Genomic DNA, 23,418 nt, shown 5'->3' with positions numbered 1-23,418 from the left:
GTCTCCTTCTCCTATGTTTCCTCTAGCTCCTGGCATTCTTCTTTTTGTATCTTTCTCTCTGCACATGTTTCCCTTCTTTGACTCATAATTCTGTCTTTTCCATGAGAATATCTGGGTCAGTATAGGGTTAAGCACAAAGGCTCTGGGTTCAGAAAGTCTGGATTCATCAGTGATCATTTGACCTCAGGCCCACTACTTACATGGTCTCTTGAGATTTCAGTCTCTTTTTCTGCAAATGGACAAAGAGTGATACTTCCCCTCAAGGGCAGCTGTGAGCACTAAGCCCACAGCTGCCAGAATAAATGGTCTATAAGTGAGCTCTTAGAAATATGGTTGTTGTTACTGTGTCATTTAACCCTTTCTTCTGCCTTTCATTTCCCCTCCTTCTCTCTCTCAAAAACCACTTCCTTCCTTCCCTCCCTATATGACTGCCCATCTCCTTGAATATTCCTGCTCCTGAACAGCATCCCCCACATTTAAGTCAGTCCCTTCCTTATCACCCAGGATCTCCTCAGTTATGTTGACCTTGGGCCCATAGTTCCTAGCCTTTCACAGTTTCACACTCACCTCCTGCAGGGTCTCTCTAAATCACAATTACTTTCAAGTTAGCATCATCTTTAAATCTGGTTTCCTGACACACTGGGTCCTGTTCCTCTGTCTGGTTATTGGGCCAATGGTTTCTTGTCATAGCTTCTCCTCCAGGATCAGCCCCTCGTCAGATTCTCATACAAACAGCCCTCCCTGCCTTCTCCATGCTCCCCAACAGGTCTTCCCTGATTCCCAGACTTCCATTCTCCTTTCCTCTTAGCAGAAGAGAATCAGTTTTTATCTGTTTGCAATCACCTTGTTCCAGGCTTAGTTGGTTATTAAGCCTCTCCTCATTTTCTTCTCTATCACTCTCTAGGAAGGACTTTATGTCTGGTATCACTGAAGAGAGGACAAGAGAAGAAGACAATTAGAGATCTTCATGGAGTGGGAGTCATCTGAAATTACATGTTTAAGAGTTTCCACTCCTTGGATCACTCAGTGCTCAGTGGGTAACAATCCTGTAGATAATGTTCCCCCTTCATTCCTGGGTCAGAAAAAGAACAACCAACAAAGGAGCTCTTATGCTTCCCACATAGAAAGGAGCCACTTGAATTTCAAGATAAGGAGTTGTGGCAGCATCATGAGCTTGTTACTCATGTGAAAAAGTTCAGCTGGCCAGGAAAGCATATATCAAAATAAATAATAGTTTGCTGAACTGTTCTAACTATAAGGAAAAACAGAGGGGTTTCCTTGGGAGGAAAACAAAAATCCTGTAGAGATTTACGTGAATAAAAGGGTAAAATTTCAAATCTTTAAAAATGAGGCTGGACAAGAGAAACTTTTGGCTTAACTGAGTCAGGGAGGATAATTGCTTCCCAAATAGACAAGTCAGAGGACATGGGAACACCTGAACACACTTCCCAGGGGTACCCAGATCCCAGGACAAAGAGGAATACTCTTTGAAGCTGCAATCAGGAAGTGAATATTGTGGCAATGACAGATGTCCCAAGATGCCTGGACCAGCATCTTCGAAGGCTGCCAGTGAAAGGAGGGCCCCTGCATGTAGGTTACTGAGCTCACATATGAAGGAATACTTGGTGTAGGTCTCGGCAAGGAGTCCAGGAGGAGACTGAGGGAATCAGAGAATGCATATAACTCAGGGCTGATAGCAGGGTTACCTCCTGGGGCAATAAACCTGTACTTATAAACCTTATTAACCTGTACTATCTCTTTACTGTGTGGTAAATAACATTAGATTACTTAACTTTAGAAGCCAGACCTCTCCAAATCCTTTTATACTTATCCCCTTTGAATAAACTCACACAATCTGCTTCTCTGAGATTAATCTAATTTGTCCTTGTTCTGCAGACATAGGACCCTTTAATGCTCTATGCTTGTTCCTGGAATATCTGAATTCCTCAGTGCATGTAATTTTTCTTTTCAATTCTCCAGAATTATTTGGAGATCTTTTTGAAACCAAAAGTGTATAGAATAAAAAAATTTTCTAGGCAAGGTAAACAAAAGTTATTGGAGGACACTTTCTTAACTGAGAACCTATTTAAAAGATATAAAATCATGCATCTCAGGGAAAAAGTAGAGAATCAAACCAGTAGTATTGTGTATTACTAAAAAACACCTCTGGCAGAGCAATTGGTGTGATTATTTGATTGTTGATCACACCTGTTATGGAGAATGAGTTAATAAAAACATTTCAACTTCTTCAAGAGCAAATTTCAACTTGAGTTAATTTTCTTGCTCATTACTCTGGAAACTTGATGAAGGTGGCCTTTCTTCTGTGTTAGTAGGCCAACACTAAGCTTAGAGTTAAAAATGACCAGTGACTGTAGGTGGGTAAAGAGGGACTAGATGTGGACTATAAGCCACTTTTTGCCTTCTTTCAGTGTGGTAACTCTTTTTTTTTTTTAAATATATTTTATTGATTTTTCACAGAGAGGAAGGGAGAGGGATAGAGAGTTAGAAACATTGATGAGAGAGAAACATCGATCAGCTGCTTCCTGCACATCTCCTACTGGAGATGTGCCTGCAACTAAGGTACATGCCCTTGACCGGAATCGAACCTGGGACCTTTCAGTCCGCAGGCTGACGCTCTATCCACTGAGCCAAACCGGTTCCGGTAGTGTGGTAACTCTTGTACCTCAACTATCCCTTGTGCTGTCTCTGAAAGTTATGACTACAGAGTTGTTACATGAGGTATTGACTCCCCTGGGCATGGTGTAGCTACATCAGGATGGATCCCGCACCCATAGCTATGCCAATACTTGAAGAGGGTTGTAGTCAGCTTGGTGGACTGCTGTGTAGACCCCTGCAAAGGCTTCCATAGAAGAGGAGCAACTAATGCCATCCTTTTAAAATTTGGGGTTACTTGTCATTTGTACTTCTAAGTAAATCTGATGTCCCTGTGGCTCTGATAGTCTTGTAACTTTAAATGCCTACTTAAGCAGACCTGCAGGTGGGTGTCTGTACTCTAGCCATTATATCATAAGCTTTGAGAGACTCATGATTTGCTGTTTTCTTAACTGCTACATCTGCCCAGCACTGTCTGTGGCACATGGTAAACAGTCAATATATACCTGTGGAAATAAACTTGCTCTGGACATCAAAATGTAGGTAATAAATATAATTACCTTTGTAGAATATTTTATAAATGCGAAATAAATCAGGGTATTTATCCATGATGATCTTGCTGAACAGTGCTTGCAGAACAGACATGTCAAATTTCTTCTCCAGTTCACTGAGAATATCATATATGACTTCATGTACAGAAAACCGTTTTTTAAAAGATTCTTGAGATTTCTTAAAAATAGAGAATGGGGAAAATATAAATACAGACTTCCAAGTTACAGAAGATCCCTAGAAAGTGATTTTATTGTTAATGCATAATAATTTCCCAGCATAGGTATTTTCTCACATACAGTTTTAGAATTTCTCTATAGTTGTGTGGCTACTAAGTGGAAAGACTAAATCCTTCCTCCTAGAAAACACCTATTTGTGAATCTGAGCTCCTCACCCTTGTTTACATGAGACGGAATAAGGAGCCATTAGGAAGAACAAAAATGGTTTCAAGTGAAGTAATATGTAGCCCTTTCAGGACCTGGCTAAATGTTTTAGGAATAGACTTGCTGGGTGATGAGCTGCTATTCTATTGACTGGATAACCCTTGTCCCTTCCCCAGGACTGACTTGGCCTGGAAGCTCCTGTGAACTTTGCCATAGAGAAAGCCTACGCATAGGGAAGTGAAGACTTGCATCTCCATATCTTCCACCTATGTCTTTTGCTAAAATTAACCTAAATTCTAAGACTCCAGAAATACCAAAAGAAAAGGGGAAAAACAGAAAGGAAACTGAAAACTGTTGTTGAAAGAATAGCAAGCGTCTATTTTCAAATTTGTCCTAACAAGACATTAATTCTCTGTGGATTTTAATGTTCTCAGGTCTAAGTATTTAAATTGTTGCTCATTAAAATGAAATGTTGTGTCAATGACTATTTCATTAAATGAAGGCATTCAACTTATTCACCCATTCATTAAGATTATGTTTAATTTCAAGTTTATACTATATTTTATATATAACTAGAGGCCCAGTGCATGAATTCATGCACAGGTGGGGTCTGGCCAGCCTGGCCCCCATCAGAGCAGATTGGTTCTGGGCCTGTCAGGAGGAGGCGATGGTGGGAGGTTGGCTAGCTGGCCCGCTCAGATTGGGGCCAGCTGGGGGAAGGGGTCATGGGTGATTGGCCAGCAAGCCCTGCCTCTGATTGGGGTTGGGGGGCCAATTGGGGGCGGGGCAAGCCATGGGGAGGGGCTGTGGGCAGTGGGCTGGCCAGCCCCACCCCCAAATGGGGTGGGTGGGGGGTGCCGATCAGGGGACAACAGCCTGGGAAAGGGGACATGGGTGGTTGACTGGCTGGTCCTGCCTCTGATTGGGGTGGGGAGGCCGAATTGGGGTGGGGCCTGGCAGGGGAAGGGGCTGCAGGAGATTGGTCAGCCAGCCCTGCCCTCTTTTGAGGTAGGGTGGAGATCAGGGGTGGGGTGACCAGGGGGAGTGGCTGGAAGAGGCTGTCCACCCAGCCCGGCCCCCTATTGTGGTGGTGTGGGCTGATTGGAGTGTGGCTGGCTGGGGGAAAGGGAGGAGGCATTTGGCCAGCAGGCCCTGCTCTTGATTGGGGTGGAAGAGTCTGATCAGGGGCAGGCCAGCAGGGGGGAGGAGCCGCGAGGTTGGTCTCAGGCCCCACCCCCTGATTGGGCTGGTTCGCTGGCCACAGTGGGCTTCATAGCCACCGGCTGTTTGGTCGTTTTGGTAGTGATGCCTCTTGGCCTTTTATTATTAAGACCAGAGGCTTGGTGCACAAAAATTTGTGCACTCGGGGGGAAGAGGGGGTCCCTCAGCCTGGCCTGTGCCCTCTTGCTGTCTGGGACCCCTCAGAAGATAACGCCCTGCTGGCTTAGGCCTACTCCCGGGTGGCAGAGGGCAGGCCCAATCCCTAGGTGCAGCCCCTGGTCCGGCTCAGAGCAGGGCCGATTGGGGGGTTGGGGCACCGCCCCCTGTCACACTCAAGGCAGGGTCGATGGGGAGGTTGCGGCGCCACCCCCTGTCATGCACAGAGCAGGGCCAATCCGGGGGCTGGGGCACTGCCCCCTGTCACACACAGAGCAGGGCCTATCAGTGGGGTTGGGGCTCCTTACCCTGTCACGCACAGAGCAGGGTCGATCAGGGGGTTGGGGAGCTCCCCCCTGCCACACTCAGGGCAAGGCCGATGGGCAGGTTATGGCTCTACCCCATCACACACAGAGCAGGGCCTGTGGGGGGCGGGGTTGTGGCACCACTCTCTATCACCCACAGAGCAGGGCCGATCAGGGGTTGGGGAGCCACCACTCTCACACTCAGAGCAGGGCCGATGGGCAGGTTATGGCTCTACCCTGTCACACACAGAGCAGGGCCCGTGGGGGCGGGGGGCGGGAGGTTGGGGCGCCGCACCCTGTCACACACAGAGCCACAGGGCAATCAGAGGTTGGGGAGCTCCCCCGTATCAGGCACAGAGCAGGGCTGATCAGGAGGTTGGGGCGCCTTCCCCTGTCACGAACAGAGCCACAGGGCGATCAGGGGGTTTGGGCGCTGCCCCCTGTCACGCTGATCCCAGTGCCGGGAGGCCTCTCGGCTCTGCTGATCCTGGTGCTGGGAGGCATATTATCCTTTTACTATATAGGATAGAGGCCTGGTGCATGGGTGGGTGCCGGCTGGTTTGCCCTGAAGGGTGTCCTGGATCAGGGTGGGGGTCCCCACTGGGGTGCCTGGTCAGCCTGGGTGAGGGAATGATGGCTGTTTGCAGCTGGTCACACACCCTTCAGGGTGGGGGTCCCCACTGGGGTGCCTGGCCAGTCTGAGTGAGGGGCTGAGGGCTGTTTTCAGGCTGGAGGGTGACGGAAGCTCCCAACTGCTCCTTTTTTTCTTTTCTTTTTTTTAATTCTGGGCCAGCTTTAGCTCTGAGGCTCCAGCTCTTAGGCCTCCGCTGCTGAAAGTAGGTATCTGGTTTGTTTCGGTTCTATAATTGAAACAATGTATAACTCCAGCTCTGACTCCAGCTCTGAGATCCCAGCTTGCTGAAAGCAGGTTTCTGGGGTTTTGTTTAGCTTCTATATTTGTTAAAATGTTTCAAACTGCAGGCTCAGAGGCCTGCAAGGCACGCGAGGAACATTGGTTTCCTCTGTCACTGAAGCAAGCAAGCCTCATGTTAATTTCAAGCTGCCTGGCTGCCGGCCGCCATCTTGGCTGGCAGTTAATTTGCATATCGCCTTGATTAGCCAATGGGAAGGGTAGCGGTTGTATGCCAATTACCATATTTCTCTTTTATTAGATAGGATTTCTAGAAGGCATTATACACCTACTTCAGATCCAGCCTATCTCCAGAGTTATTCACCCAATTCTAGGGGGCATGACAGAGCCAAATCCTTCAGTTAAGAGCAGAACTATCTCCAGTAATGCCTACTTCTCTTCTCTTTTGACTTTATAGAAATACTTAGCAGTACTTGAGAAAGTCCCCACTCATAAGTGACTCCTCAGTAGCCCAAATGTGCTCTGAGGTTTAATTACAAGATACCAAAAAGTATAACTTAGTTTGGGTTGTTTTATCAGATTGTGATATAATAAACCTCACTTACTTCATACATTTCATTGGTGATGAATCCACGGTCCCGGATAAGTTCAAGGAAAGGAAATGTTGTTGTTATTGCGCCTGAAATTTCCACCTTATATTTTTTGAAGTATGTGAATGCAATGTCATTGATATGCTTGTTTTCTATGTTCTCATCTTCTGCAGACACCCTAGGGAGAAGGGATACCATGATACAATGGCAATCAAGGTTTTGATATGCTGTAACATTTTATATGTGAAGGATAGATTGGCTGTGAAGAACCTACATAAATAAATTAAGTGATCCTGAGAAGTGATTAGGACAAATAAAATTGAAACAATAGACAAAACTATAATAAAATGAAGCATGGTGGATTAGAGAGACATAATAGTATTGAAAAATGCTAGTCTGTCATGATCACAGCCATTGTAAAATTATTTTGTCCCTAACATATCTGGAAGTTTTATGAAAACATTTTAATTTGTTCAAAAGTGAGATGGAGCAAACAGATCATCCATAAAGGAATAAGAAACAGTGGTATAACAATAGAATGTAAACTTAAAAATGTATCTTAATTAACAACTAAGAGAAAATAAATCTCAAAAAGATTAAAACATGGTGCTCCCTCCTTGTCCTACAGCAGTTAAGGAATACCATCCTGAATTATAAAACTAGTTCATAAATGGTAAGATGTGGTTTAGTAATCATATGATAAGGCATAAACTAAAATTTTGTAAGAATATCAATAATTTTCCTGTAACTTCTGCTTTATTATATATCTGTCTTTGATGGGGATAAATTTTAATTTTAGTGAAGTCCAATCTATCTATTCTTTTTCTTTTGTGATTAGTAACTTCAATATGCAAAGAAATCTTTGCCTACCCCAAGTTTATAAAAAACATACAAAAGCTAACATGTATAAATCTTCTGTACCATTGATCTATTTGTTTACCCTTATGCCAAAAGCACATTGGCTTATAGAATTCTTTAATTCAATTGGAAAAATATTGTCTTGACTTTTCTAGATATTTTGATATCATAAAAATATTGAGCTCCAATTTGTTAGCACTGTATTACTCTTCATTTATGTAGTTTAAAAATGTTTTAGCTGAGAATATTTATAATTTTCATTGTAGATGCCATGGACTTCTACATTCATGCAGCATTATTTAGAAGAGCTAAGATCTGGAAACAATTCAAGTGCCATTAGTAGATGAGTGGATAAAAAAGCTGTGTTACACTTACACAATGGAATACTATGCAGTTATAAGCAAGATGGATTTCTTACCCTTTTCAACAACATGGATGGACCTGGAGAGTATTATGCTGAGTGAAATAAGCCAGTCAGAGAGAGACAAATATCACATGAGCACACATATAAGTGGCATCTAATGAACATAATAAACTAACAAACAAAATAGGCCCTAGAGGCATGGAGGCATGGAGAAGACTGACATACCTCAGAGGGGAGGGAGGGAGATGGGAAGAGATTAGCTAAATAACTTATATACATATATGCATAACCAATAAGTATAGAGGATAGTGTGGTTAAGGGTTGGGGTGGGGCAGTGGCTGAGAGAAGGCGGGTAAAGTGGGAGGAAATTGGGGAATATCTGTAATTCTGTCAACAATAAAATAAAATATAAAGTAAATGGGAAAAGAAAAAAGTAAATAAATCTATATTAATAAAAGGGTAATATGCTAATTAGACTGGACATCTTCCAGACATCTTCTGGACATCTAGACAAAGCCATGGTAGCAGGGGCAGAGGCAGAGGCAGTTAGGGGCAATCAGGCTGGCAGGGGAGAGCAGTTAGGGGGCGATTAGGCCAGCAGGCAGTCAGTCAGGAGTGATCAGGCTGGCAGGGGAGGGCAGTTAGGGGGCGATCAGGTCAGCAGGCAGAGGCAGTCAGGGGTGATTAGGCAAGGCAGAGGAGCAGTTAGGGGCATTAGGCCAGCAGTCAGAGGTGGTTGGGGGCGATCAGGCAGGCAGATGAGCAGTTAGGAGCCAGCAGTCCTAGATTGTGAGATGGATGTCTGACTGTGGGATTGGGCTTAAACCAGTAGTCAGACATCCCCTGAGGGGTCCAGCATTGGAGAGGGTGCAGGTCGGGCTGAGGGACCCCCCGTCCCATTCATGAATTTCATGCACTGGGACTCTAGTAAAATATAAAGAAAACAGCTTGCATTTTAAGAAAAAAAAAAACAGTAAGAAGTATAAAAATTGAAACAAGATGAAAATATGAAAAACATATTTAAAACACTAAATGTAAATGAAACAATGTTGGTATTGGAAGGCACAGGATCAAAAATGAAATTCAACAAGAGACACAAGGAAGACAAAGTGCCACAAAAGTTATTAAAATAAAAAATAGGCAAGTTACAGCATGCAGATGCCAACAACAAAACAAAAATGATCTCGTAGTTAGAGGCTATTTTGAAAAAGGGGAATAAAAGAAAAAGGGAAATACAGTCAAATCTTGGTTCTTGAAAGTCTCACATCTCAAACTTTGAAAAATAGACACAGTTCCACAAACCCTTCAAAAGACCTCATTAACCTGGCCTTTAATGTCTTTAATAATAGATATGAGGAGACCCAAATCTAAAAACAAAGGCAAGATCAAGCCAAGGCTGAGGCCCAGATGGAGGCCTTCCAGCTCTTAGCCACCACTCTCATGATCCCAAATAAAGTTCCGGTCCTCCAACCAAGGGTAAATCAGGAGCTAAGCTTCCTCAGGGCTCATGCTTCAAATGCAACAAGGAAAGACACTGGAACAAGTCCTGCTCAAACCCAAGACCTCTACCTGGGCCCTGCCCAAGGTGTGGAAGGGAAGGTCACTGAAAATCAGACTGTAGTCTGGCCCCTTCAGGTTGGACCTCAGCAAGGCCACCCTCTGAATCTGGTTTGGAGTTCCCAGACCTCTTGGGACTGGCCACCAAAGACTGAAGTTACCCGGGCCATGATAGGGCCCCCTAGACCTAAATCAACAGGACTGAGCCTCGGGTAATGATTGTGGTGGCAAGTAAGCTGATCTCCTTTTTAATTGATACTGGTACCACTTATTCTGCCCTTCCCAAATTTGCTGGGACTCTTGTCCCCTCCTTAGTCTCTATTATGGAGGTTAACAGATTAATCTCACAAACCTTAGCCACCTCACCTTTATACTGCATCTTACTAGACACACCCTTTATCCACTCTTTTCTTGTCTATGTTGGTGCCCAACTGGAGTTACTGTGCATCCCCTCATAAAGCCCAATTGTCCCAAACCACAGTCAACTACCTCAGTTTCACTCTTTCAGCCCAGAAGGCCAAGGCATTCCTTGGATTGTAAAGGCCTTATCTCCTAATCTCCTCCATGACTGTCCTATCATCTGGACAAGAAATGGTCTCCTTTCTTGGGCTTGCTGAGTACTTTTGCCTCTGATTCCCAACTTTAGTCTTCTCACAAAGCCCCTCTAGGACATGGTGAGGAGACCCTCACTGAGCCTTTAGGTCCCAAGGCCAGCATTCTCACCCCCTTTAATGCTCTAAAAACTGCTCTCACTTCAGCACTTTCTTACCCTCTCCCTTCCCAAAGAACAGTTTCTTTACTAAAACTGCAAATGCTTACTTAACAGTGTGGCTACTATGAGAAGCTGAACTCATTATCACTCAAACCTTAGCATGTTATCTCTAACGAAAAATGTGGCAGTTTTAAATCCAAGCAGTTGGGTGTCTGGAAACTGCAGTCCTAGAACAGGCTGCAGGGCCTGCTCCCTCCACACTCAGCCTTTTCTCCAGCCTCATATGCCTATACATCATTTTCCAAAGTCTTTGGCAACTTAAAAGCTTTGGAGCATTGCTGGGCTAAATGATAAACAGCTGAATATTTTTAATAAGTTTTAAGTTCTCTTGATTTTAGCTCTTGTTACAAAAAATCTATAAAGTAGATTTAGAACTGTTAATGTAATGTCTTGTGATTTGTTAAAGGTGTGTTTCTTGAAAGTGAGAATGTTCATAAATGCCAGTCTAAGAAATGCTGGCTGGAGGGGATCCAAGATGGCAGCTGACAGGACAGCAGTGAGGGAGATAGTGTGAGTGAGTGAGAGAGCAAAAGGAGACTGAGTGGACATGCGGGGAGTGTGTGTACTTGTGAGTGAGGGACAGTTATATTGCACAGAACTGTTGGGGACTGGCAGACCAGGCTCCTCTGACAGGACAGCCTCTGCTACAGCTGAAATCCATCCCAGGGCAGCTGGCTCTGCCACAGAGTCCGCACCATCTTGAAGGGGAGAACGGCTGTGATCAGAAGCCCAGCCTTACCTTCAACCAGGGAGACCTCTGATACCACACAGGACCCTACAGCCACAACGCCCAGGGACTAGCTGCCTTGGCTGTGAACCCATGAACACTGAGACTCCAGCCTTCCTGGCTGTGGGCACCTAAAAAGTTTGTCCAAGGGGAGAAAAGGTGGCAGCCAAATAGGCGAACAGGTCCTGGGCCTTTTCACAGAGCAGATAGAAGAAACAGCTGAATCGAATAACGTCCACCTGGAAATGGTGAATTAAACACAACTGGTGAGACAATCTGTGGATGGAAAGATCAGAGATCGTCTGGAGAGAGGTTGGATCGAGCAACTGTGCTAGAGGGAGAAACATGCATAGCTGGGACTAGAGTCTCAGAGGGAGACTGTGCTGCACCAAATCCGCATCCCTTGGAGTCAGTGAAGCCCTCGAATGTGGAAGGGAGGGTGTCCACAGGGCTGCTGGAAGCAGGGGGCTCTAGATCTAAGCCCACAGTCATAGGAGGCTGTGCCCAGAAAGGCAGCCTGAAGTTCTACACAGGCCACACAATGCCCAGGGGAGAAAGACGCGAGGTGGTGCAGTTGCTCTGTCTTTATAATTTTCTTCCTTTCACTTGCTAAACCCAGTACATAGGTTCTTTCAATTAAAAACACCCACCGAGACTGAAGGGGAAGGTGGTTTTTGTGGAAATTGGGGAGCAGAATAGGGAGAGACAATCAGGGACAGTCCATCCCTCCAACCCTGAATAGACATTTTTCTCCAGAAGACCAGGCTCCTCCTAGCAGTACAGCCACACCCAGTCTTGAGCAGGGCAGGAAAAGGAAGATTCTAAATACCCCCAGGGAGCCCTGGGGGACTGAGTGGAGGGGCCATTTGGTCCCAAAAACTAATACAGAAACACTGCCACCTAGGGGTCATGTCAGAAATAGACACTTGTGTAAATATGACTGAAAGTAGACAGAAAAACAAAGTGGGCAGATTGATCCCCGCTGCTTGAAACCAAGGTTGTGGTGTATGACACAGAGGAGCAGTGGATCTCTGGGAACTTCAACACTGTGCTGACTACCTGACAGGAAACAGATGTGACAGGCAGAACAGTAAAGCAGGGTCTTAAACCAGCACCCATGGGACATTGAAGCTCTGCTGAAGTGAACGAATTTCACTACTTCACTTTTTTATTTTTTATCTTTTACTTAAACTAAAATTTTTTTCACTTTATTTTATTATTATTTATTTATTCTTTTTAACCTTTCTTTTAAAAAATTTTATTTATTTTGGATTACTGTTCTACATTCTATTTTTATTTTTATCATTATTTTACTCTATCTCATTTTTTGTCTTTATGCCAACACTTTCTTCCTCACTTTGCCCTTTCTCATCCTGTTCTCTTCTCCTGATCCTGCTTTAGTTTTTCTCTATCCTTTCTTTTTACTCCTTGTTAAAAGTGGATCTTCTTTATCTGTTTTATTGACACATTACTATTAAAGTAGTCTCTGTTGGCCTACTCATATATCTAATTTACTCTCCCCTACTCCAAGTCCATGCACACTTCTCTTTTCTCTTTCTTCGCTAGCCAAATTTCTTTTCTTTTCTTTCTTTCTTCTTGTTGTTGTTTGTTTGATTGTTAGTCTGTTTTGTTTTTTTTTATGCTTTTGTTTTTCCTCTCCTTACTTCTTCTCTTCTTCTACTAATAGCTTAATTAGGTTCAATCAACAACTCAGGCCTATCTACTCTCTATTCTCCTTTTCCAAAAATAGATGAATACATAAATAGATAGATTAAAGAAAGGAAAAATATTTATATATATGTATAAATTTTCTTTTATATATATATTTAATATATATTTTAATTATTTTTGTCCATTATTATTTTCTATTTTTTTGAGTGTTTTGTTTTTTACTTTTCTTCTTATACACTCATTCTCTTTCTACCTCCTCTATACTGAATCATGGCCATTTCCCCACTCATTCAATGCCTGTACCTTATCTTATGGAAATAAGCTCTGCCTTTTCAGATTCAGCTTCCCTCCTTCTTTTCTGGGTGTTTGTTTTTTGCATTTTTTGGATTAATTGTTGGTTTGTTGGAGTTTTATCCCCATATAATATATTTCCCCTGTCTTTTTTTCCCTTTTTCTTTTCTCTTACCTTTTTTCCTTTTCTCAATATCATTTTTGTGCTCTTTACTCTCCCCTAATTCTCTTTTCTCTGGTGGTCACCTTTATTTAGAGTTATTGGTATCATGAATACATTTTTGTTTTGTGCCCTCTGTGTTGTGTCTTGTCGAGTTGTATTTTGTGTCTTTAAGTCATGGTAGAGAGTGAGCTACATAACCAGACACCCTGAGAGGAGTGAAAATGGGAAGACAAAGAAATAGCCCCCAAAAGAAAGAAAAGAAGAAATCAACAGAAAGGAAGTAAACAAAATGGAGGCAAGCAATTTGTCAGAGAAAGAATTCAGAGCAATGGTCATAAGGACACTGAAAAGGATGGAAGACAAATTCAACAACATGTGTAAGAACCAAGAGGAAATGAAGAACCAAGAAGAAATGAAGAACGACATAGCTGCAATAAAGAACACAATAGAAAGCATCAACAGTAGACTAGAAGAAAAGGAGGACTGCATCAGTGAGCTACATGACTAAGTAGGAAAAAACACCAAAGCAGAGCAGCAACTGGAAAAAAAAAACACCTTAAAAAACAGGAGGAAAGCCTAAGGGAGCTTTGGAAATGAAACAACGTTCCCATAATAGTGGTGCCAGAAGGAGGGGAAATTGAGCAAGGAATAGAAAACCTGTCTGAAGAAATAGTGACAGAAAACTTCCCTGATATTGGGAAGAAAAAACTCACACAACTCAAAGAAGCTCACAGATTCCCAAACAAGATGAACCCAAAAAGCCTGACACCAAGACACATAATAATTAAGTTGGCAAACACCAATGACAAAGTAAGAATATTAAAGGCTACCAGAGAGAGACAGAAAGTTACCTATAAGGGATTGCCCATCAGACTGTCAACTGATTTGAAGTTAAAAGCATCCTGGTAAAAAATGACAATGAAAACACAACAATCCAAAAATCTATGGGACACAGTGAAAGCAGTCTTGAGAGGGAAGTTCATACCTCTACAGGCCTACCTCAAAAAACAAGAAAAATTTGTAATAAATTATCTAACCCTACAACTCAAAGAATTAGGAAGAGAGAAACAAAAAAAGCCCAGAGTAGGCAGAAGGAAGGAAATAATAAAGATCAGGGCAGAACTAAATTACATAGAGACCAAAAAAACAAAACAAGACAAAAAAAAACAAAACAAAAGATCAACAAAACCAAGAACTGGGTCTTTGAAAGGATAAGATTGATGAACCTTTAGCCAGGCTCACCAAGAAGTAAAGAGAGAGGACCCAAATAAACAAAATTAGAAATAAAACAGGTGAAGTAACAACCAATCCCACAGAAATACAAAGGACTATGAAAAATAAAGGGTGTCCCAAAATTCACGTAAGAAGTAATTTTGATAGAAAACACAAGTTTATAATTAAAAATAGTAATTTTTTTATTGATTCATAAAGTATATAGTATAGGGTTATGTACGGTATAGCATATCAGGTAAATGGCCTCCACAGCTTTGCTGGCACATACGCACTCTTTTGTTGAAATTTTCCATGACCGTTTTGCATAAATGTGGCTGAATTTTGATGAGGCTCATTTTTATCTTGATGGCTTGGTTAATCGACAAAATTGTCGCATTTGGGGTTCAGAAAATCCCTGAGTGATTGTTGAGAAACAAATGCATCCACAACGTGTCAATGTTTGGTGCAGATTTTGGGCTGGAGGCATCAGCAGACCATTCTTCTTTGAAAATGCGGCTGCTCAGGCAATAACAGTTAATGGTGCTCACTATTGCGACATGATAATCCAGTTTTTTGTGCCTAACTTGCAAGATATAGATGTGACGACATGTGGTTTCAACAAGACTGTGCCACATGCCATACAGCCTGAGAAACAATTCAATTACTGCATGAGTCATTTCCTGGTCATATAATTTCCCATTTTGGCGATCAGAATTGGCCGCCCCGATCATGCAGTTTAACGACGTCAGACTTTTTTCTTTGGGGTTTTTTGAAGTCTAAGGCTTATGCTAACAAGCCCATGACCACCCACACCTTGAAGGAGGAAATTGAGCACTGCATCAATGAAATTCAGCCACATTTATGCAAAACAGTCATGGAAAATTTCAACAAAAGAGTGCATATGTGCCAGCAAAGCCATGGAGGCCATTTACCTGATATGTTATTCCATACATAACTATGCTGTATACTTTATGAATCAATAAAAAATTTATAATTTTTAATTATAAACCTGCATTTTCTATCAAAATTACTTCTTGCGTTAATTTTGGGATGCCCTTTACTTTAAACAACTCTATTCTAACAAACTGGACAACCTAGATGAAATGGACATATTCTTAGAAAAATACAAGCTCCCAAAACTCAGTCAGGAAGAATAAAAGAACCTGAATAGACTAATAACTACCAAAGAAATTGAAGCAGTAAGAATCAGTAATCAAAAATTGTCCAGCAAACAAAAGCCCTGGTCCAGATGGCTTTATAGGGGAGTTCTACCAACCATTCAAAGAACTAAAACCTATCCTTTTTAGACTATTACAAAAAATTCAAGAGGAAGGCACACTTTCAAGCTCTTTCTATGAAGCCAGGATTACCCTAATTCCAAAACCAGATAAAGACATCACAAAAAAAAGAGAACTACAGGCCAATATCCTTGATGAATATAGATGTTAAAATTCTCAACAAAATTCTAGCAAAACAGATCCAGCATTATATTAGAAAGATCATGCACCATGACCAAGTGGGATTTATTCCAGGGATGCAAGGATGGTACAATATCTGCAAGTCTATAAATGTGATACATCACATAAACAAATTGAGAGATAAAAATCACATAATTATATCAATCAATGCAGAAAAGCATTTGACAGTATCCAACACCAATTCTTGATAAAAACTCTCAGCAAAGTGGGAATAGAGGGGTCATACCTCAACATAGTAAAAGCCTTATATGACAAACCTACAGCCAACATCATACTCAATGGGCAAAAGTTAAATCCATTTCACCTAAGAATAGGACCAAGACAGGGATGCCCACTTTCACTACTCCTTTTCGATATAGTACTGGAAGTGCTAGCCATAGCGATCAGACAAGAAGAAGAAATAAAAGGCATCCAAATTGGAAAAGAAGAAGTAAAACTGTCCTTATTCTCAGATGACATGATAGTGTACATAAAAATCCCCAAAGTCTCTATCAGAAAACTACATTAATTCAGCAATGTAGCAGGAATCAAAATCAACACCCAGAAATCTACGGCCTTTTTATACACCAATAATGAACTCACAAAAAGAGAAATGAAAAAAGCAACCCCATTTACCATTGCAAAAAAAAATTAAGATACCTACGAATGAACTTAAGAAAGGAGGTAAAAGACTTGTACTCGGAAAACTATATAACATTGAAAAAAGAGATAGAGGAAGACATAAACAAATGGAAGAACATATCATGTTCATGGATTGGTAGAATCAACATCATTAAAATGTCCATACTACCCAAATCAATCTAAGATTCAATGCAACCCCCTTTAAAATACCAAGGGCATATTTCAATGACCTAGAAAAAACTCTCCAAAAATTCATCTGGAATAAAAAAAAGACCCTGAATAGCCACAGCAATCCTGAGAAAGAACAAAGTTGGAGGGATCACAATACCAAATATCAAGCTATATTACAAAGCCATGGTTCTCAAAACTGATACTGGCACAAGAACAGATATATAGACCAATGGAACAGAACAGAGAACCCAGAAATTGATCCAAGCCATTATGCTCAATTAATATTTGACAAAGAAGGCAAGAGCATACATTGGAGTCAAGATAGTCTCTTCAGTAAATAGTGTTGGGAAATTTGGTCAGATACATTAAAAAAATGAAACTAGATCACCAACTTACACCATGTACAAAAACAAACTCAAAATGGCTAAAGGACTTAAATGTAAGATGGGAAACCATAAAAATCTTAGCAGAATCCATAGCAGCAAAATATCAAACATATGTCATAGTAATATCTTTGTCGATACAGCTCCTAGGGCAATGGAAACTAAGGAGAAAATAAACAAATGGGACGACATCAAAATAAAAAGCTTCTGCACAGCAAAATAAACCATCAATAAAACTACAACAAAGCCCACTGCATGGGAGAACATATTTGCCAATGCTATTTCAGATAAGGGTATAATCTTCAAAATTTACAGAGAACTCATACAACTTAACAAAAGGAAGATAAACAATCCAATCAAAACATGGGAAAGGACCTAAATAGACACTTTTCAAAAGAAGACATACATAAGGCCAATAGACATGTGAAAACATGCTCAAAGTCACTAATCGAAACAACAATGAGATACCATCTCACACGTGTCAGAATGGCTATCATCAACAAATCAACAAATGACAAGTGCTGGCGAGGATGTGGAGAAAAAAAAAAACACACCCTCCTGCACTGCTGGTGGCAATGCAGATGGTGCAGCCATTGTGGAAAACAGTATGGAGTTTCCTAAAAAAATTAAAAATGGAACTCCCATTTGACCCAGTAATCCCACTTCTAGGATTATATCCCAAGAACCAGAAACACCAATCAGAAAGGATATATGCACCTCTGTGCTTATAGCAGCACAATTTACCATAGCTAAGATTTGGAAATAGCCTAAGTGCCCATCAACAGAGGAGTGGATTAGAAAACTCTGGTGCATCTACACAAAGGAATACTACACTGCTATAAAAAGAAGGATCTTTTACCATTTGAAACAGCATGGATGGAACAGGAGAGCATTATGCTAAGCAAAATAAGCCAGTTGGAGAAAGATAAATATCACATGATCTCACTCATATGTAGGATATAATGATCTACATAAACGGATGAACAAAAATAGATCCAGAGATAAATGACAGGGGAATTGGGGTTAAAGATCAGCCAAAGGACTTGCATGCATGCATATTAGCATAACCAATGGACACAGACATTGGGGTGTTGCGGACTTGCCCTCAGGGGTAGGAGTGGTGTGTATGGGGGATCAATCGGGGGAAAAAGAGACATATGTAATACTTTAAACAATAAAAAAAAACAATTTAAAAAGAGAGAGATATGCTGGCTGTTTACTTTTTGGTTATCATTGGAAAATTAAGATTTCTAAGAGTTGACAATAGAAGGATAAGGCATGGACATGCATTCTGAAGGAAAAAGAGAGTAAGTTAAAGTTGTAAGAATATTCGTGAAAGTTTTAGAAGGAGAAATGTTAAAACAAGCAGAACAGGGAAACTGAGATAGTATAACAGCAGTTTGCAACCCTCTAGAAAATTCAGATACCAAGCAGTTTGTAGACATCTAGAAAATCTTATCTTCCCTAAACCAAGGACACTTAAGAGTAAATGATTTGAGAATAAACCTCATTTTGGTATATTAGACTACAACCCTCGAAATTAATGTCTCTTTCCCTCCAGCAGACCATTTGTCATTATTCTTGTTCTAGCTTTTGCCTCAATAATACTAAAATTATAAAATACTTTGTCTCCACCAGGTTACAAGCCCTACTTGTACTCAGGAAATACCATCCCTAGACTCCATCACAACCTCCTTTTGTGCCCAGGCCTCATCATCCCTCTGACCCCCAAAGCAAGGAATTTGGGCCAGGTACAGGTGTAGAAACTCACCAGGGCAGAAAGCTCCAGATGCCTAGCAAGGGTTAAAACTGGGAAAATAAGAACCTTGCCCCCAGGGTAAATTACCCTCCCCTAGCAAATAACTAGTCAGGCAAATAAGACCTCTGATCTTTTCCTCCCTAATATAACCCTAAGTTGTATCACCCTAAGATAACCCCAGTCCTCAGTTGTATTTCAGCTCCAGGCCCAGAAAAACAGCAAAACCAGACAAGTGACACTGTGACAACCTCAGGACCAGCTTTTACTTCCCATCACTCAGCAGGACTACTTTCAAGCTTTCACCAACCAGTTTCCTGGGGGAAATCATGCTGCTTTGACCACTCATCCAGCTGACTACTATCAAAGTCCAACCCTCTGTGATCTTGATGTCACTCTCAGCAGGAAGTAAATACAGAAGATATGAACTTTGTCCCTATTCCATAAAACAAAAAAGCTGGAATGTTAGCTTTGATCGAGCAATTGAATCCATACCCCTCCCCTGAGAACTGACTTTGTGCACCAGGCCTCTAGTCTATAATAATAAAAGTGTAATATGCTAAATACACTGGACAGCTGAATGACCTTCCGGACATCATTCTGGACGTTCCAGATGAAGCTGCTGCAGTGGGGGCCAAGGCGGAGGTGGTTAGAGTTGATGAGACAGGCAGGCAGAGGCAGTTAAGGGTGATCAGGCAGGCAGGCAGATGAGCAGTTAGGAGCCAGCGGTCCCGGATTGAGAGGGATGTCCAACTGGCAGTTGAACATCCTCTGAGGGGTCCCGGATTGCAAGAGGGTGCAGGCTGGGCTGAGGGACCTCAGTGTGCATGAATTTCATGCACCAGGCCTCTAGTCCTATATAATAAAAGGCTAATATGCAAATAGACTGAACAGCAGGACAACTGAAGAACCAACAACCGTTCACTATGGTGTGCACTGACCACCAGGGGTTGTGCATGGAACATGGCAGGCATTGACAGTAGGTGGCAGAGTGTGGAACATAGCGGGCATTGGCTGCGGCAAGATGGTAAAGCAGGTGAGCAGGGGCACCAGACCAAGGGGGGGCACTGGTCACTATCATTGGGGCGAGCCTCTAGTGGTTACTGAAAATTCTTTGCTCCCACATGCCGTGGTCCCTGATGGCACTCGCAGCTGTTGCTGGCATGGGCCCTGCTCATACCCGCTGCCGGCCCTGGAACCACTGCTGACACTGACTGCTGGTGCCGGCCCTGCTTGCACCAGCTGCTGGAGCCTGGGGTTGATCCTGATTGCTCACCGCTGTCAGCAGGTGCAAGCAGGGTCAGCACCGTCAGCACATAGGAGTGGCAGCAGTGGGAGCGGGACTGCTGGCAGATAGGAAATCAGGGGCCATGGTGGGAGGGGAGGATGGACTGAGACCCGCCCCTGTGCCCACCACAGCCTCATGGCCCACAGTTCCTTTCAAGGTGCACAAATTCATGAACTGGGCCCTTAGTTTGTAATAATAAGGGTGCATCTATCTTATAAAATCAGTACTATAATAATTTTTTGCTCTAAATTTGAAAGCTTTAATAAGATATAAGCCACCATAAAACAGTTAAAAGACAAGGAAGTATATTTATAAAGTTCAGACTACATAGCATACACTCTCTTTTTTTATTTTTTATTGATTTTTTACAGAGAGAAAGGGAGTGGGATAGAGAGAAACATAGATCAGCTGCCTCCTGAACACCCCCTACTGGGGACGGAGCCTGCAACCAAGGTATATGCCCGTGACTGGAATAGAACCTGGGACCCTTCAGTCCACAAGTTGATGCTCTATCCACTGAGCCAAACTGGCTAGGGCAGCAAACACTCTCTTACCATTAAAGAAAGGACAATCATCTCAACTGATTACATTGGCCCAAAATAAACCAGCAATTGACAGACCGGGCAATTAACTGTAAATGGCCAATAGGCACAAAAACCTGTTCAACCGACCATGTAATCTGAGAATGCAAATGAACAGGATGCATTCCCTTATTTGGCACCTCTGTGAAGTCTGGGTATGGAGAGATGGCTCATGGCTAATGGTAGCAGAATATAGTGGTTCAGCCACTAGGAAGGAAATTTGGTAGGATCTGTAAACAATTAAATATTAGTACTCCTTACCTCAACAATTTTACTTTTTGGTTTTTGACATAGGACAAACAATTGTACATACGCAAAAAACAAAGAAATGTATAATTGTTATTTATTGTGATTTGTTGGTAACAGTAAACAACTGAAATGAACATAAATGGTTTAAATGGAACATAATTTAAAAATTTTGGTATATCAGTTCCATGGGGTAATATGCAGCTGTCAAGAGTGAGGAGGATCCATATGTTTATTAACATGAAAAGACCTCTAATAATTTTAATATTAAAAAATTTTAAATGTAAAATGCAGAATGGTTTCTAGAAAATAATCTTATTCAACAAAAAACAAGACACATATTATTCTTTAGAAAAATAAGTTATATGTGTAAATGTGAAGAGAAAGATATAAAATGCCATGCCCACAATACTCAACAGGACCAGAATTGGAAGCTACAGTGGGGTGGGTGGTGAAATAGAACTTTTCCCTTCTACATACATCCATGTCATTTGAAATTTTATGACCAAGATTGTGTAATGTGTTTCTTTTGTATTAAAAAGATATCCAATCAAACATATTAAGTAACTAGAGGCCTGGTGCACGAAATTCATGCAGGGGCGGGGGGTACCCTTCAGCCCAGCTTGCACCCTTTCCAATTTGGAACCCTTTGGGGGATGTCCAACTTACAATTCAGGACTGCTGGCTCCCAACTGTTCACCTGCTTGCCAGCCTAGTCACCCCCTAACCGCCCCCTGCCAGCCTCATCAAAGCCGAAGCCTAACTTCTCCCCTGCCAGTCCAATTGACCCTAACTGCCCTCCCATGCAGGCCTGGTACCCCCCAAATTCCCTCTCTCCCCTTCTGGCCTGATCACCCACAACTGCCCTCCCCTGAAGGCCATCTTGTGGCAGCCATCTTGTGACCACATGGAAGTGACCATCATGTGTGAGGGCATGATGGTCAATTTGCATATCACTGCTTTATTATATAGGATGTTATTTCTGACCCATTACTAGAGAACAGAACAGAATTTCTAGCCATTGCCTTGTCAGAGATATAATGCATTACTAAGCAGAAATTCAAAGTACAGATGAAAATACTCAACCTACATTATTCTTTCCCATCTTGTCTTTCCTCTTCCTTTTACCCCCTTAGATTAAGATCCCTGGGGGAAGAACCCAGACCCTTAGCCAGAGATGAGAATAAGCCCAGGCTGACCACTCCCCAGTAAAGGTAGGAGACCATGGTATCCAGAATTTTATATTTTCTAAAGTACCTACTTTAGAACAGCCTAGGTTAAGGCAAAGGGGGACTGAGGGAAATGAGAGCATTCAGACATCATGAAAAAATAACAAATCACTGTCTCAAAGCATCAGAAATGACAGCTGAGTCCAGATGGGCTGCCAGGTGAGCAATAGCTGTAAGATAAGAGTCCTGTGGGTTGTGGAAGCTGCACTCACACCAGCAACTGTCCCTCTGCAGTTTAAAGATCTGATTCCCTCACTTGTATTCCTGCATTTCATTACATTGCACATGAGTGTTCTTGTAAAGCAGGATGAGGTCAAGGTTTACAGGAGTGTCTAATGACACACACTAAAGCAGCAGCACAACCTGAGAGAAAGTTAAAGGGAGGCAGAGACTGACCTGGTGCTGAGGTCGGTGCCCTCACTGGCCATCGTCTTGCCTTGGGCCCTTTCTGGGCTTGTAGCCCTCCTGTGTCCCCAGCCTGCATCTACTGTGGCTGCCCAGTCCTGAGCAGGAAGTGTGTACAATCACCCAGGGAGAGCTCCTCCCAAATGGGAAAAAGTGAAACTAACTTTCTGAGTGTTTTCAGACATGTCTCCCTCCTTCTGCAGCCCCGCAATAGTTCTCAGCCATCAGGACATGTGGCAGCAGGAATGGAGGACAAAAAGAGACAGTCAGGACCAGGAGGCAAGGGGAGGAGGACCCAAGGGGAGGGGCAGGGCCAGCCTCCAGGAGTCTTCTTGTTTGAGCAATGACTCCAAAACAGGAAAATAGCCTAGCTATGGGGCCTGGAAACCTGGAGAGCAGGAGAGGCAGCGACTGAAAAGGGACAGGGGGCCGAGAAAAAACCCAGGGGACGGGCTTCCTTAGCTTCACCAGGAGCAGCTTCCATTCATACCACAGTAGTGGGCTGAGTCTCCAGCCTGGGAGACCCTGTGGGGACAGGGTTGTCTCTGAGAGGAAGCAGAGTCCCAGACCTGAGAATTAAGGGGCAGGATGAAGTGGTGGCAACAGCATCAGCAGCCTCTAGTGCAGAGAATGAAGACCTGGCACCTCTGCAGATGCAGAAATAGAGAGGAGGGGCACCTGGGACCCAAGTGGGAGCACTCAGGCCCCACACCGATGTCCCCTTCTGGGAGGGGGCCCATTAGTCAGCAGGACTCCTGGCCCCCCTGCCCTCCCTTCTTCCTGGGAGTCTCTGAGGCTGGAGTTCTGTGAAGGTGAGTCTGCTCCTTGGTGGGTCTCCATGGGCTCATCCTGCTGGAGGGGCCAGGGCTCTGTGCTCCTCTGAGCTCCAGTGCACAGGGACAGCGGTCTGGGTGTGGGGAATGTGTGTGGTTGATTGGAGCAGCCTTGGGCCTTGTG

At 42.8% G+C, this 23,418-nt stretch overlaps 1 protein-coding gene across 1 annotated transcript in view; it reads right to left on the bottom strand.

The window, feature by feature from the left end:
* The window catches only part of LOC308522703 (nuclear body protein SP140-like protein), a gene marked incomplete at its 5' end in the record, with an annotated part of 64,169 nt that extends 41,629 nt beyond the window's left edge, over positions 1–22,540 (bottom strand). The window contains 4 exons of the mRNA XM_081096237.1: positions 844–927; positions 3,174–3,342; positions 6,704–6,855; positions 22,453–22,540. Coding sequence (XP_080952363.1) covers positions 844–927; positions 3,174–3,342; positions 6,704–6,855; positions 22,453–22,540 — 493 coding nt within the window. The remainder of the gene's footprint in view (positions 1–843; positions 928–3,173; positions 3,343–6,703; positions 6,856–22,452) is intronic.
* Between the last annotated feature and the right edge of the window lie 878 nt (positions 22,541–23,418).

Source organism: Myotis nattereri (genome assembly GCF_964212035.1).
Source record: "Myotis nattereri genome assembly, chromosome: 7".
Lineage (NCBI taxonomy): Eukaryota > Metazoa > Chordata > Mammalia > Chiroptera > Vespertilionidae > Myotis > Myotis nattereri.
The sequence above is the reverse complement of the archived record's forward strand: the minus strand, read 5'-3'. Positions and strand labels throughout refer to the sequence as shown.